The following is a 15,896-nucleotide window of genomic DNA, read 5'->3' as shown; positions in this document are numbered from 1 at the left end:
AGCTAAATTAGAAAGAGGATTGAGTAATATAGTGAATCAAATGGAATACATTCAACTTTTTGGGCTCAACTTTTAACCTAGCACAGATAAAGGGATTACATTTTCTTGGGTGTCAAATAGGATTGAATGTAATATCAGCTCCAATTAAGTTCTTGTAGGATTTAAAACAAGATGTCCCTTTATTTGGTGCTAAACCAGCAGTCTGAACCATTGTGTGATTGATGAGATCATTAGAAATTCTTGCTGATACAAAAGTTCAAGTTTACTGAGACTTTTGCATTCAGTGTAGATGTGATGATGCTTGATTAAGAATGCTTTTTAATAAAACTACACAGTTGAAAAATATTTCATGTTGCACTGAAATCCTCATCTTGTCCATAACCCAACATTATGTGGAATGATACAATTTAGGATGTCATTCAACTCGTCATGAATGTGTTGACTCTTTAGTAAAGTAATCCAATCCTACTTTCCTGTCTCGGTTAACGTAATACTATGTTATATATTTTCCCCTGGTTATCCAAGATGCAAGGCATAGAGCCCAAACTTGAATGTTATACTCTGGAATATGTCTCAAATAAAGCTATTAATGTGGCCATCTGCACCTGAGGTATCATTATGTTTTAAAGCATGTTATGAATATGAAAGAAATAGCTTAAGAAAAAAGAAAATGTCTGTATTTCAATTATTTATGATATGCTTCATTTTCAGTAACAAAACTACTATGGCACTACATTTTGTCCAATAATGTTACTTTTGGTATAGTCAGAAAATATTTTTGCTCCTTAATTTAAAAAGAATGCATAAAAAAATTGATAAAAATGAAATGTATTATTATCTTTTAATCATTAAATGTAAAAAGGCAAGTACAATATAACATATTGTCTGATGAATGCCAAATATATTTCAGCATTATGTTTTATTCTTTTTGATGAGGATTCTATTTTCAAAAAATATATAAATACAGCTAGGAAAAGCCAATTTGTCCATCCTTCCAGGAAGGCTTGTCAACACAGCATCCACCTATTCATGTAGAAAATGATCTGCTATTATTCATCTTTTTTACTATTATTTTTTAGTTTTATAAGTGGTTCATCAAAATGGGCAACCTTGTTTATTCTAGTGTTATCTGAAAATTTTATTTGGATTCATAAATTTAATGCATTTACCATAGAACAATACAGGCCCTTCGGCCCACCATGTTGTGCCGACCTTTAAACCACGCCTAAGACTGTCTAAACCCGTTCCTCCCACATATCCCCCTATTTTAAATTCCTCCATATGCTTATCTAACAATCTCTTGAACTTGACCAATGTACCTGCCTCCACCACTACCCCAGACAGCGCATTCCATGCAGCAACCACTCTCTGGGTAAAAAAACCTCACTCTGATATCTCCCTTGAACTTCCCACCCATTACTTTAAAGCCATGCCCTCTTGTATTGAGCGTTGGTGCCCTGGGAAAGAGGTGCTGGCTGTCTTTCTATTCCTCTTAATATTTTGTATACCTCTATCATGTCTCCCCTCATCCTCCTCCTCTCCAAAGAGTAAAGCCCTAGCTCCCTTAGTCTCTCCTCATAACCCATACTCTCCAAACCAGGCAGCATCCTGGTAAATCTCCTCTGCACCCTTTCCAACGCTTCCACATCCTACCTATAATGAGGCAACCAGAACTGGACACTACTCCAAGTGTGGTCTAATCAGATTTTGTAGAGTTGCATCATTACCTCACGGCTCTTAAACGCGATCCCACGACTTATGAAAGTTAACGTCCCATAAACTTTCTTAACTACCCTATCCACCTGTGAGGCAACTTTCAGTGTCCTGTGGATATGAACCCCCAAATCCCTCTGCTCCTCCACACTGCCCAGAATCCTGCCATTAACCTTGTACTCCGCCTTGGAGTTTGTCCTTCCAGTGTACCACCTCATACTTCTCCGGATTGAACTCCATCTGCCACTTCTCAGCCCAGCTCTGCATCCTATCAATGTCCCTCTGCAATCTTCGACAGCCCTCCACGCTATCCACAACACCACTGACCTTTGTGTCGTCTGCAAACTTGCCAACCCACCCTTCTACCCATTCATTCCAAGTCATTAATATATATTACGAAAAGTAGAGGTCCCAGAACCGATCCTTGTGGGACATTGATGGAAATTAGAAACTAGTGATCCCAATACTGATCCTTGAAAAACCACTTCTCAGCATAATTAATTTAAAATGTGCTGGTTTAAAATGGTTCCATTTCTAATATTTAACAGTAATTTTGCACGGCCATGGGCTTAATTTTAGACTTTTCTGTAAACTTTGTCAATGCTTCTTGGGAATCTAGCTTTATTAAGCTGTAAACTTACCATGGTATTGTTGAATATCATGTCAACTAAAAAGCTGACTAGATCCTTCTGCTGTGTACTAGGTTACTTTTAAAGATAGCAAATTTTACTCTTAGTAATCAGGACTGTTGTTTTAAACTATATTGAGGCAAGGCTAATGATTAATAGTTGCATATGACCTTTTATCCTTTTGTGTTCCATTTTAACTGGTACTGATATCATATCATTTTGTCTCTTGTTTTCATAGGTCCGTGTGATGAGGTTTGCCGTTCCTATATTAATCTGTATTTATCTTTATCAAGAGGTAAGTTGTATTGCAGGAAATTATATATGGCATCTAAGAAAGCAGAAAGTTATCACCTCCATATTTGATATAGAACATAGAACAGTACAGCACAGGAACAGGCCCTCCAGTCCATGATGTATGCGCCAACCATGATGTCAAATTAATCCCATCTGCCTTCATATATCCCTCTATTCCCTGCATGTTTATCTGCCTATCCAAATGCCTCTTAAATGTCACTATTGTATCTGCCTCCCCAGCTGTGCCTTCCAAGTACCTACTACTCTCTGTGTAACAAAAACACTTGCCTTGCACATCTCCTTTAAGCTTCCAGCCCTCCCCATCCACCCCCCCCCCCCACCCCCTAATCGAAAGCAGTGCCCTCCAGTATTTCATATTTTCCCTTGGGAAAAAGATTCTGATATCTACCTTTATGCCTCTCATAATTTTATAAACTCAATCAGGTCTCCCCTCAGCCTTCATTTCTTCAGAGGAAACAATCCAAGTTTGTCCAGCCACTCCTTATAGCTAATACTCTCTAATCCAGGCAGCATCCTAGTGAACCTCTTCTGCACCCTCTCCAACAAGACTTCCTAACTTTTATACTCAATGTCCTGACTGATGAAGGCAATTATGCCATATGCCACCTTTACCACTCTATTTACATGTGTTGCCACTTCCACAGAGCTATGGACTTGCACCCCAAGATCCCTCTGTACATCAATACACCTAAAGGTCCTGCCATTTACTGTATACTTTCTCCCTACATTTGACTTCCCAAAGTGCAACACCTCACACTTGCCCGGATTAAACTCCATCTGCCACTTCTCTGCCCATATATCCAAGTGATCTATATCCTGCTGTGCCCTTTGACAACCTTCCTCACTATCCACAACTCCACCAATTTTTCTGTCATCTTTAAACTTATGAATCAGCCCACCTACATTTTGTCCAAATCATTATGTATATCACAAGCAACAGAGATCCCTGTGGAACACCACTGGTCGCAGACCTTTTCAGTTATTGAAACAACCCTCCACCACTACCCTCTGTCTTCTATGGCCAAGCTGATTTTGAATCCCATCTACCAAGTCACCATGGATCCCATGAGTCTCAATCTTCTGGATCAGCCCATCAGAGGGACCTTGTTAAATGCCTTATTAAAGTTTATGCAGTGTTTCTTCTAAGCAGTGAGAGAATAGAACAGAAGGGTACAAGAATAAAGGAATAAGAGATAATTATAACATCAGGGTACTAATACAGCATGTAGAATCAGAATCAGCTTTATTATCACTGACTTGTCGTGAAATTTGTTGTTTTGCTGCAGCAGAACAGTGTAAAGACATAAAAGTACTATAAATTACAAAATAAATAACTAGTGCAAAAAAAGGAATAACGAAGTAGTGCTCACGGACCCTTCAGAAATCTGATGGCGGAGGGGAAGAAGCTGTTCGGTGTATACTTCTGAAAAGCCCAATTGAGCCAAATGCTGTAGATTTGTTTTATGTGATTACCTCCAGAGTTGGTAAGGGGTTTTCATTATCATGGAACTGGCATTTAAGGAGATCTTTCAGAATACACAAGAAACATTACAATGAGAGAGAAAAATTCCAAGGGGAGGACCATCTGTGTTAAACAAAACATGTTAAAGATACTGATATTAAAGCAGAAGTATATAATTGCACAAAAATGGAGAGAATATAAAAAAAACAACCAATGAGTAAAAGATTAATAAGAAAGAACAATTTAGATTTCAAGGTAAAACTAGGCAATAGATTTGTTAAAAAAGAGTTTTTAACAATGAACACTGGTGCTTTTGAAAATGAGTCTGGGGCATTGCAGATGAACAGATATTTTTGCATCAGTCTTCATTACAGAGGATCAGAATAACATCATGCAGCTGACACCACACTCTAACACTCTCAATTATAAATGCTGACTTTTTTTCAGCTGCAAACTAAGAATACTAACAAATGATAAATTATTCTCAGTATTTATCATTGTATTTCCCAGTTAAACTTGGTTAATTTTATCATGCATTAGGTGGCATTTTCTTAATTGTATATTTCTGGTTAAAGATATTTTTAGAAATTCACTTCTGCTGGAAAGGCACCGTATGTTACTGTGTTGTATAAACTAAATCTCCAATTTGCTTTGACCTTGGCAAATGGCTGCCGGGCCTTTGAAACAATAGCCAGCAGAGGAAATCTGTAGGAATAAATTTTAGTTGATTTATTCATCTTGACCAGCAAATGAAGTAATTTCTTCCATACTGGGGTGGGGCACTATAATTGTTACAAATAGATCAGAACAGATCTGGCAGTTCATATCTGGGTATCCATGAGATATTATGGACCATCAGCAGCAGCAGATATGTCTACCACCACAATCTTAAACTCATGGGCTGGCACAGCCCCGACTCTACCATTGCTATCAAGCCAGGGTCACTGAGGGCTTCAGAAGGACATTCCTGAAAATGAGGCTCCAGCATGATGAAGCTACAACACAGGACTGCATGCCTGCCTGAACAGCAAAAATAGAGCTTAAGTGATCTCACAAATGGTGATGGCCATTACTGGTATTATTTAAATAGATAATGGGAGGAGGAGGCTCCAAGGGCATGTGCCTGCTTACCAATGGCAGGTCTTATCATGTATGTGTTAAAAATAAAGCTGAAGCATTTGCATTCATGTTCATCCAGAGGTACTGAGTGGATGATCCATCTCAGTTTCCTTCCTATACCCCCACCGGCAGAGAAGTCTTCAGCCAATTCACTTCATCCATAGGACAGCAGGAAGTGGTTGAGCGCATTTGTTACGTAGGCTACAAAACCAGATGATATTCTGGCTGTACTATCAAGATCTGAGCTCCAAAACTATCCATACATCTAGTACAGTAATACTCTGGAATTTACCTGATAATGTGGAAAATTGCCCAGATATGTCCTGTTCACAAAAAGCAGGATAAATGTCATCCAGCTAAGTGATACCCATCTTTTTCTAAACGTGCGCTTATTTTCTACTTTTGAATTTTCCAAGTATACTCTCAATCACCAGCAAAGTGATGTAAATGTCATTGACACTGTTATCATGCAGTACTTACTCCCCAATTATCTATGCATCTATGCCCAGTTTGGCTTTAGCCAGGACCACCTGAACCAGATATCATAGCTTTGGTCCAAAACTGGATCAAAGAACTGACCCCTAGAGGTAGGGTGAGAGCAATCATTCTTGATGTCAAGGCAGATTTGACTGTGTGGCATTAAAAGACTCCAGAGTTTGTGCAAAGTATGTGGTCGTTAGAGGTCTATTATTACGGTCCCAGGGTATCAGTCCACAAGTTGGTCCAACTATTATTTGGTGTTTCATCAGTCACCCTACCTTCATCATAGGGCCAAATATGGGAATATTTATTGATGACTGCATTATGTTTATTTCCATTCATGTCTCTTCAGTAAATGAAGGAGTCCACACCTGCATGCAGCAAGACCTGGACAACATTCAGGCATGGGCTGATAAGTGACAAGTAACATTTGTACCACAGAATTGCCAGGCAATGACCACCTACCTTTGACATTCAGTTGTATTACCGTCACTGAGACCCCACCTACCATCAACATCCATGTGGTCAACTTTGACCAGAAACTCAGCTGGACCATCTGCATGAAAATTGTGGCTAATAAGAGCAGGTCAGGGGCTGGTTATCCTGGGCAAATGATTAGCCTACCAATATGCCAAAATCTTCCCATAATTTATGAGATGGAGGTCAAGAGTGTGATGGAGTATTCTCATCTGTTTGCATGGATGAGTACAGCTCCAACAACACTCTAAGTTTGGCACTATACAGGACAAAACAATTTGTTTGCCAGGTAGTCCATCAATTTCCCATAACATTTGTTCCCTTCACCACTGGTGCACAGTGTCTACAGTATTTGCCATCCACAAAATGCAACACAGTTGGTCACCTAGGCTGCTCTGTTAGCACCTCCCAAACCCATGATCTTTACCAGCAAGAAGGATCAAAGCTTCAGGTGCACAGGAGCATGATCACCTACATGTTCCCCTCTAAGCCGCATGTCATCATGACTTAGCCAGTTATTGCGGTTGCTTTATCATTACTGAGATAATGCTTGGATCTCCTGCCCAACGATGCCTTAGGAGGACCATCAACAGAAGGACTGCAGCAGTTCAAGAGTTAGGGATGGGTTGATAAATGCTGGCCTAGCCGTCATCAACTCGTGTCAAAAATGAACTTTACAAAAGGATAGAAACGTTAGATTTGTTCAATATATTTTTTTCCTTTTCTAGTTCTGGCCAAAGATGATGGCTGAACTGTCAGATTTAAGGGAATTTTATGATCCTGATACGGTGAATTAATGAATTGGATCAAGTAGTCAAATCATTTTCACTTAAAAATTATGTTTAAATATTTAGCTTTAAAATTCTGCTAAATTTCTTATCCCTAACAGATCAAGATGTGTTTTTTTGATTTTGAATGGTGCTTTCATTGGTTGAGTGCTGCAAATTAGGGCAGCAGGGCCTGGAATTCTACCTAGGGCACTAGACGAAGTTGTATCAAAGAATGTGATGTACTACTTTAGATATATCTGTGATAATTTTTGTGCAGTGTAGGAATCAAGTATGGATATTAGGAAAAGTGACTTCTCATCAATTGAGTTTGAAAGTTTTTTGGCAAGATATGAAACTTGTGCCGGAAAGTTGCTATGTAACACAAGAATGGAGAAAGGAATAAGCAGAGTATGCTGTCAGCTTAACTGGGTAAATTCAAGATTAATAAAAGGGGTATACATATAGAAAAAAGTTCATTTAATAAAAACAACAAGTTTATAAAATCCTACTTATCTCTGACAACTTTATTAGATTTTTTGGATGGAAAAGCTTCTGTTGACTAGGGAAATAATGGATGTAGTGTATGGAATTTCAAAAGATATTTGATGAAATTCCTCTGTAGTAAATTGAGTGCATTAGAGGGAACATGGCAGCAATTTGTAGTAATTTAGGTAACGACATATAAATGACAGGGCAATGTAAATGAAGAGACCATGAGATATAAGAGCAGAATTAGGCCATTCAGCCCATCAAGTCTGCTCCACCATTCAATCATGTCTGATTTCTTTTTCCCCCTCAACCCCATTGTCCTGCCTTTTCCCTGTAACCTTTGACAGCCTTACTAATCAAGAACCTATCAACCACTTTAAATATACCCAATGACTTGGCCTCCGCGGCCATCTGTGCCAATGAATTCCACAGATTCACCATCCTCTGGCTAAAGAAATTCCTCCCCATCTTTGTCCTAAAGGGATGTCCTTCTATTCTGAGGCTGTGCGCTCTGGTCCTAGACTCTCCCACTACTGCAAACATCCTCTCCAAGTCTACTCTATCCAAGCCTTTCAATATTTGGTTGGTTTCACCCCCCCCACAATGAATTCCACCCACCCACCACCTCTTTTCCCCCCCCCCCCCCCCCCCCCCCCCCCCGAAACTCCAGCAAATACAGGACCAGAACTATCAAACACTCCTTGTACGTTAACCCTTTCATTCCTCCTCTGGACCCTCTCCAATACCAGTAAATCCTTCCTTGGGTATGGGGCCCAAAACTGCTCACAATACTCCAAATGTGTTCTGACCGATACCTTATAAAGTCTCAGCATTACATCCTTGCTCTTATATTCTAGTCCTCTTGAAATGAATGCTAACATTGCATTTGCTTTCCTTACTACCAACTCAACCTGCAAGTTAACCTTTAGGGAATCCTGCACTAGGACTCCCAAGTCCCTTTGCATCTCCGATTTTCTGAATTTGCTACCCGTTTAGAAAATAGTCTACACCTTTTATTTCTTCTACCAAAGTGCGTGACCTTTCATTTCCCTAGGCTGTATTCCATCTGCCACTTCTTTGCCCATTCTCCCAACCTGTCCAAGTCCTTCTGCAGACTCCTTGCTTCAACACCACCTGCCCCTCCACCTAAAGACACAAGAGATTCTGCAGATACTGGAATCTGGAGCAACACACACAAAATGCTGGAGGAACTCAGCAGGTCAGGCAGCATGTATGGAGGGAAATAAACAGTTGACGTTTCAGGTAGAGACCCTTCACCAGGAATGTAAAAAAAAAATCATGTTACCAAGGAATTAATATTGGGCGATGACCTTCTTAATAGGGGCACAATTTCAAAATGTTCCTGTCTTTTTTAAAATGTTCTTTTCAAAATTATTCAACAACAAAGCTACATTTCAGCATTTATTGCATTATTAATTTATTTTCCTTTTTTTTTCCCTCTCTAACCACTTCCCTCTGCAAGGTTAAAAACTTCTAAAGATGCAGTGTTTGCTGGAGTATGCAATTACTGGCAGGAGTCAAGCTGTGTACTGAAGGACTATAACCAATCACCCTCATTATGAAGATAAAAAATTAAGGGATAGAACAAAACAGGTAGGACAGCAGTGAATCAAACTGACTTCTTTCAGTGACAGAGGATTAGTTCCGGATTGAGATGTTTCTTAAATCGAATCCATCTTTTGACTACTGCTATGTTTGAGTCTTAAGTGGAAAGAAAAAGCAGGCTGATATACAAATGTTGCAGTTCTGTGAATAAATAATTACCTGGTCTTAACTGTATTCATGCTTGTAGCAATTAGCTGTGTGTATATTTCCTAATTTACAGCAGTGATTATATTCTGACTGGACTTTATTGGCTAAAAAGCATCTTGGGTTATCCTGAGATTGTAAAAGATGCTATACAAATGTATCTTTTACTTGACCTTTCGCAGCAACTCTGGTTTTGGAACAGCACGTGTGGCTGCTGGAACAGCTGCCTTAATTTCATTGACAGTCTGTACTTCTAACTCACCTGCAGCCATTTTGAGAGATTGGTATTGGTTTATTATTGTCACTTGTACCGATGTACAGTGAAAAAGCTTGTCTCACAAACCGATCGTACAGGTCAATTCATTACACAAGTGCAGTTACATTGAGTTAGTACAAAGTGCATTGACGCAGTACAGGTAAAAACAGGTAACAGTACAAAGTGTCACAGCTACAGAGAAGGTGCAGTGCAGTAAGGTGCAAGGTCACAACAAAGTAGATCGTGAGGTCATAGTCCATCTTATCGTATAAGGGAACCGTTCAATAGTCTTATCACAGTGGGGTAGAAGCTGTCCTTAAGTCTGGTGGTACATGCCCTCAGGCACCTGTATCTTCTACCCGATGGAAGAGGAGAGAAGAGAGAATGTCCCGGGTGGGTGGGGTCTTTGATTATGCTGGCTGCTACACCAAAACAACGAGAGGTAAAGACAGAGTCCAAGGACGGGAGGCTGGTGTCCGTGATGCGCTGGGCTGTGTCCACAACTCTCTGCAGCTTCTTGCGGTCCTGGGTAGAGCAGTTGCCGTACCAAGCCGTGATACATCCAGATAGGATGCTTTCTATGGTGCATTGGTAGAAGTTGGTGAGAGTTAAGGGGGACAAACCAAATTTCTTTAGCCTCCTGAGGAAGTAGAGGCACTGGTGAGCTTTCCACCAAATGTTTGATCAAGGAATAATCACTGTCTGTACCTGAAGGAACTTGTGAGAAAATGCAGACTAAAATAACATTGAAGACCCTTGCAGCCAAAAATACTGTTCATAAATGAAGATATCTCCTCCATTAAGCAATTTTAATAATGCATAAACATGATTATTTTAACCACTTGGTTGAACTGTGGAAAAGCATGATTGTGGTATCTAAGCAGGGCATTTTAAGTTCTGTAGGATTAGGGTGAAATACTAGTAGGTATATATCTGTCACTGATGATGGAAGTAAGTTGAGGTGATTTTTTTAAATGCTTTGGTCCTATTTTCAAGGACTTTGCCTAGTGGAAATAGCATGAAAACAATACTAACAGCCAAACATCAGGCTCTGTAATCCATTGCTCACTCATCCATTGGAGGGGGGTGGGGTCAGGAATTACATCCACATGTAAATTAATATCTTGCACCAGTTTGGATATACCTTTTAGGCAGAACAATGCTCATTTGTGCCTTGTGGTGTGACCTAACCAGCAGTCCTTAAAGGGAGCCACTCCTTCAGAATATTTCTGTGAGTAATTGTTAAGGGGCCATGAAGGACAGGACTAACAATACCATGGCTCACTGCAGACTACTTGGTAAACTTCCCCATACCCCCAATGTTGTAAATCTGAACAAATAACCAGAACTCTCAGGTATGTGGAGTTTGATATAGCTGACCCAAAAAGTTTATGAAGCACTGAGCTTCTTAAAAGATCTTTTTGAATTTTGGAAAAACTATGTCTGGGTTATCTGTCAAGTTTTAATTAGTAATATGTATTTGGTATTCTTGAGTCCTTGATAATCATGTAGGAACTTAAGTTCAGTGGTATTGAAATTCCAATGGTTGCTATTTAGTTCACTCAGCAATCTACCTGCTGCTTCCTCGGATAGGAGGAACTGTATGTTGCATACAGTTAGCTAGAAGAATCAAAAAGCCTCTTATGCATTTTGTATTGCTACTATCTGTTGACTTTGACACTATTTGTTTTATCTTTTCCCGAAGATCTATCAGATTTATTCCAAACGTTCTCCTGAAGAGGTATACAGTATCCTGCGATTGTATGGAACAAACTACATTGTCCTCGAGGACAGTATCTGTTATGAAAGAAGACACAGCAGAGGCTGTCGTTTGAAAGAGACTTGCTTGATATAGCAAATGGTCATGTAAGAAGGATTTGTTCAGTCTTGTGGTTATAGAAAAAGTACATTTTAAAAAGAAATGTATATTTAATTGTGTGTGTGTGTGTGTGTGTGTATATATGTGTGTGTGTATATATATAGTTTTAACTTTAATAGCTGACAAGCCTTAAGATTCAATGATGATCAACTTTATGATGGCAGATCAACTTGGCATTTTTGATGATGGCTGTTGTTTTCTGCTTTGTGGTTTTTGACCTAGAGCCAAAGAACAATTCTAATTGAATGTTAGTGGTATGAAGACAGAGATTGCAGATGCTGGAATCTGGAACAAAAAACAAAACACTGGAAGAACTCAGTGCATCCAGCAACATCTGTGGAGTTAGGTGTAAGTCAATGTTTTGGGTCAATTCCCTGCATCAGGACTGAAAGGAAGGGGAAAGATTGCCTTGCCAGTATATAGTAGTAAGGGGGGGGGGGGGGTTGTTGGTTGGGATAGAGACTGGTAGTGATACGTAGAACCACATACGGAGGGGATCATGGGCAGAATGAGGGCAGGGATGCGAAAGGCAAACTAAGGGAAAAGAATACTAGGGTGGACTGGTGCTATAGGTGGGCAATCTTTCCTCTTCTCTTTCAGTCTTGATGCATTGTTTTGACCCGGGAAACGTTGACTTGCACCTTTTGCTCCACAAATGTGCTTGACTTGCTGAGTTGTTCCAGCATTTGCTTTTTGTTGCAAGAAGTATTTCCTGTTAATTATTGTCCCTACCTTTTATCAGTAATTTAATTGTCATATAGTCATGTCAGTTATAAACTTAGCTGACCACTTTGACATTAAAAATGAAGTACTCAATTGTAATCCACATGACCTGAAAATTAATTGTATCTAGTAGATTTTTGCCATGCATTAGTTCACATAGCTTGGTGGCTTATCAAACCATATTGGATCACTTATGGTCATGCTTCCAGCGTGCTGATCTTTTGCACTTCTTTAAGAAAGAAAGGTGTAGAGCCAAAATCCAAGAAGTGCAAGACTGCTGAAGTTATAAAATGTAGCAGATAAACAGAGAAGTCAGTTACATGATATGTGTGTTCAGTTTGCCCTGTGGAAGGAGTTGGAGTGCAGTGGAATGATAGCTGGGAGGATTCTTCAGGATGTTTGGTGCTTCCACATTAGTGTGAGTGACACTCAAATGTGTTTGGGATTGACAATGTGCCTTCCACTGCAAAAGATGTTGTGTAGCACTACTTTAATGAAATTTTAATGCCGGGGCTGGCTGTGTCTAGTTAGTATAGGCTATTTATACAGTAATGAGATTTGGGGTCACATGCAGTAGGTAATAGTACATGTCTTGATTCTGATTGGAATAACTTCTTGTGAGCACTCAGTATTTACTCTGAAAGCCTTTTATGCTTTCTTACTGTGAAAACAATAACTTTATAATTAGAGAGAAAATCAATATCCTCTACTTTGCAGGTGATGGATGGTCCTGGAGCAAATGATCCAGACTTGAAGACTTCTCCTTATCCACGTTTTTGTGATGAAATCAAATCTAATGCAGCTCCTTATTCTTCCTATTTTACTCGTGTGTTTAAAAACAAAACTTTTCATGTCTACAAGCTAAAGAAAAAGAAGGAGAAACCTAATTAGAAGTAAAATTTTGTAACTTTTCAATATTACATTGCAGATGATAAATATTGGCTTTAACAATAGAAAATACAAGCCAAATTTATGTAAAAATCTAGTCTTGTATCTGAGATTGAAAGCTCTGTTCCTTCTGAGAGCTGTGGTTAATGCTCATTTATTTCTTTTTCAGTACAAAATGTCCAATATCAGTTAAATCTTTTGCTTGTTCATGCACTGTGCTTTTCTGTTGCATTTATTTATATTTTACTTGCTATGTTGGAACAAGAATATTACTTAAACACAGTTTCTCATTCGTATTATATTCCATAAACTTATTGTTATTTATTTGCTAGGCACTGTTGCATAATTTCTGTTAATCGTATGTTTATTTTGCATCACTTTCATGAAAATTGTGGCAGCATTTATTTGAATTCTTAAATATTCTTTACAGTATTAATTTTTAATAGCTTTTAACTGCACAATCATACACTTGTATCACGTAGATTTTTTAATACATTACTTTTTATTCATGTAGATGAAACTGGGGTTTTAGTTACTGACAATGATTAGCAGATTATTGATAGTGTAAATTATAAATAACAATGTACTTAGTGCCAAATTAGATGATTAGATTTGTTGGATGCCATAAAGAAATTTTATTATAGTACTGTTCCACAGTTATAGATATTTTAAGTATTTTAAAGTTATTGAATTGATTGAGCATTCACACTGATAACTGGGTGAAATCAAGCTGAAGAGCTTTGCCTCATAGCAGTTAACAGGAAAGATTCTATGCATTGCTTACATTCTGAAATGATCACCATAGGTTATACGGTGAAAACAAAACTAAGCACTATGTTTTTATTTAGGCTGAATGTAAAATTGTACAATATTTTCTGTAATGAAATTTTGTAATACAGTAATTGTAGTCTTTGCATGATGAAGGTTATCGCATGCAGGTCAACTGAATTGTCACGGCAACTAAGAATAACATTACAAAATGTGGGTGCCTAATGTGTTTGATGTTCTGGAGGATACCAGATCAATTTCTTCATTTTTTTTTTGACAGCTGCCTTCTGCCATCCCTTCTAAATAATCATTTAACCTCTGGTCCAATCGTAACAGCGGAGTAGCCTACAGTCTTATATTGTTGATGTTGTATCTGTGTTCAAATAAGGGGCATACTGAAGGATAACAGGGATTTTTTTTTCTCTACACTTTTTTTCTAAAGTTACAGATATTATGTCACACAATTACTTAGGTTATTCTATTGGTTCTTAGCTCTTTGTATGGAAAATATTTACAATTAATTGTTTTTAATAAAATTATTAATAAGAGAACCAATTGAGTTTCAGTGCCAATATTTGAATTTAACAATGCCATTACAATCACCTGCAGAATACTGTATTGTTGCTTTCTTTAATCACTTTGTATAGCAAATGTAAATTTTGAAATAGAAATTCTGAATTTTGTGATTTCAAACCACAACATTGTTTGGCACAAACTTTAAGGAAATAAATTATTTAATAAATATATTCTAATGGGTATTTTCTCAAAATATGTACCTTTTTGGTTACAAATATCTTGAGCAGTTTTCAAAAATGGAAAGTGTAAAGATGAGTCAAAGTTGAAACTTATAAGTTCTGTGGTCCCTTTAAGATCAATATTTGTTAATCTTTCACACTGTGCTCATAGAATTCAGTCTCAAAGCTGTGAAATGTAAATGAACTGAGAAATTAGTTTTCTTTCTAAGGCTTTTATACCAGGAAGTATAATGGAATAATAATGTATCCATTTAAGATTTTCTCCTTCCCTACTGGCGTGCCCTGTGCCACATTCAGACAGCTGTTGTGACATACCCATGGGTGTCTGAAGTTCAGTGGTGAAATGTTCACGAGATCTGAGTTTTTCAGCATTTCACGTTAGTTGAAATTGTTACTGTAATTGGTGTGAGTAACTTATACTAATGTCAGTAAGGCAATTATTCGAAGCTTGACCACTGTGGTGTGGAACAATGTTAATGAAACATTTTGGAAGCTTAATCATAGTTTCTTAAATCCCCACCACATCTTTTACAATTGCCTGTTCTTCCAATTCTGTGCTTTGAGAGAATATTTAGCTCTCTATTCGCAGGTTTGTAAGGATGAGGATGAGAAATTCCAGAGATTTGTACTTGAGAGCCAGTAAATGAGTGAGGGCCTGTAATTATATCACCAGCCAATATTAAGAGCCAAGGTATTTGTATCTGGCTGAAAAGAAAATATGGTGAATTCACTTCCCAAAGATGTCTCAATCTTAATTTATATTTTTAGGCAGTAGGAGGAGAATCCTACAGGTCTCTCAACCTCACACTGTTGGATCATGTAGAAAATTGACAGCTTTGGGATAATCTTATTAAGCTGCAGTCAGCAATTCCAATTCAAATTAACAACTCTTAACTGTTGAAAGCCTCCTGATGTCTGCACATTCACTGTCAATTATGGAAATCTGTCTTATAGAATGATGGAAGATGCCCATCTGTCACTGTTCTCTATCAATAGACTTCACATGGAGTCAAAACAGAAACACAAGCTAGCTGGGATTCCCCAGTATTACAATGGGAAAATTGCTTCTGACCCCACCCAGGGATTTTTGCCCTGTAGATTTAGGAGGCTAACTGGGGGGTAAGTAAAGACACTTTTTATTATTTTAATTTGCTTTAAAGTTTTTAATTATTTCTAAACGTTGTGGTTTTTATGTTAATTATGTTATGAGTCAAATCCTTAGGTTTTAATATGGTTTGACATAATTGGAAAAAATCCACTTACTAAAGAGACAGGCAAAGACCTTAATGAAAAGCTGTGGTACATATCAATATAAAATTAGACTCAAAACAATCTTTGACATGCTGCGGCTGGTTAATGTTTTGTTAAGCAGTTATTAAGAACTGGTAAAATGGCAAATAATA

General features: G+C 38.1%; 1 protein-coding gene across 1 annotated transcript in view; it reads left to right on the top strand.

Annotated features, from left to right (window-relative positions):
- dpy19l3 (dpy-19 like C-mannosyltransferase 3) overlaps positions 1-14,448 on the top strand; it is a 49,658-nt gene extending 35,210 nt beyond the window's left edge. Inside the window, 9 exon segments of the mRNA XM_052028293.1 lie at positions 2,581-2,637; positions 6,924-6,981; positions 6,984-7,005; positions 8,938-8,969; positions 8,972-9,004; positions 9,007-9,068; positions 11,186-11,314; positions 11,317-11,346; positions 12,800-14,448. Coding sequence (XP_051884253.1) covers positions 2,581-2,637; positions 6,924-6,981; positions 6,984-7,005; positions 8,938-8,969; positions 8,972-9,004; positions 9,007-9,068; positions 11,186-11,314; positions 11,317-11,346; positions 12,800-12,973 — 597 coding nt within the window. The 3' untranslated portion in view covers positions 12,974-14,448.
- The last annotated feature ends 1,448 nt before the right edge of the window (positions 14,449-15,896 follow it).

This window comes from Pristis pectinata, chromosome 13 (genome assembly GCF_009764475.1).
Source record: "Pristis pectinata isolate sPriPec2 chromosome 13, sPriPec2.1.pri, whole genome shotgun sequence".
NCBI lineage: Eukaryota > Metazoa > Chordata > Chondrichthyes > Rhinopristiformes > Pristidae > Pristis > Pristis pectinata.
This window is presented reverse-complemented; position numbering and strand designations above follow the sequence as displayed.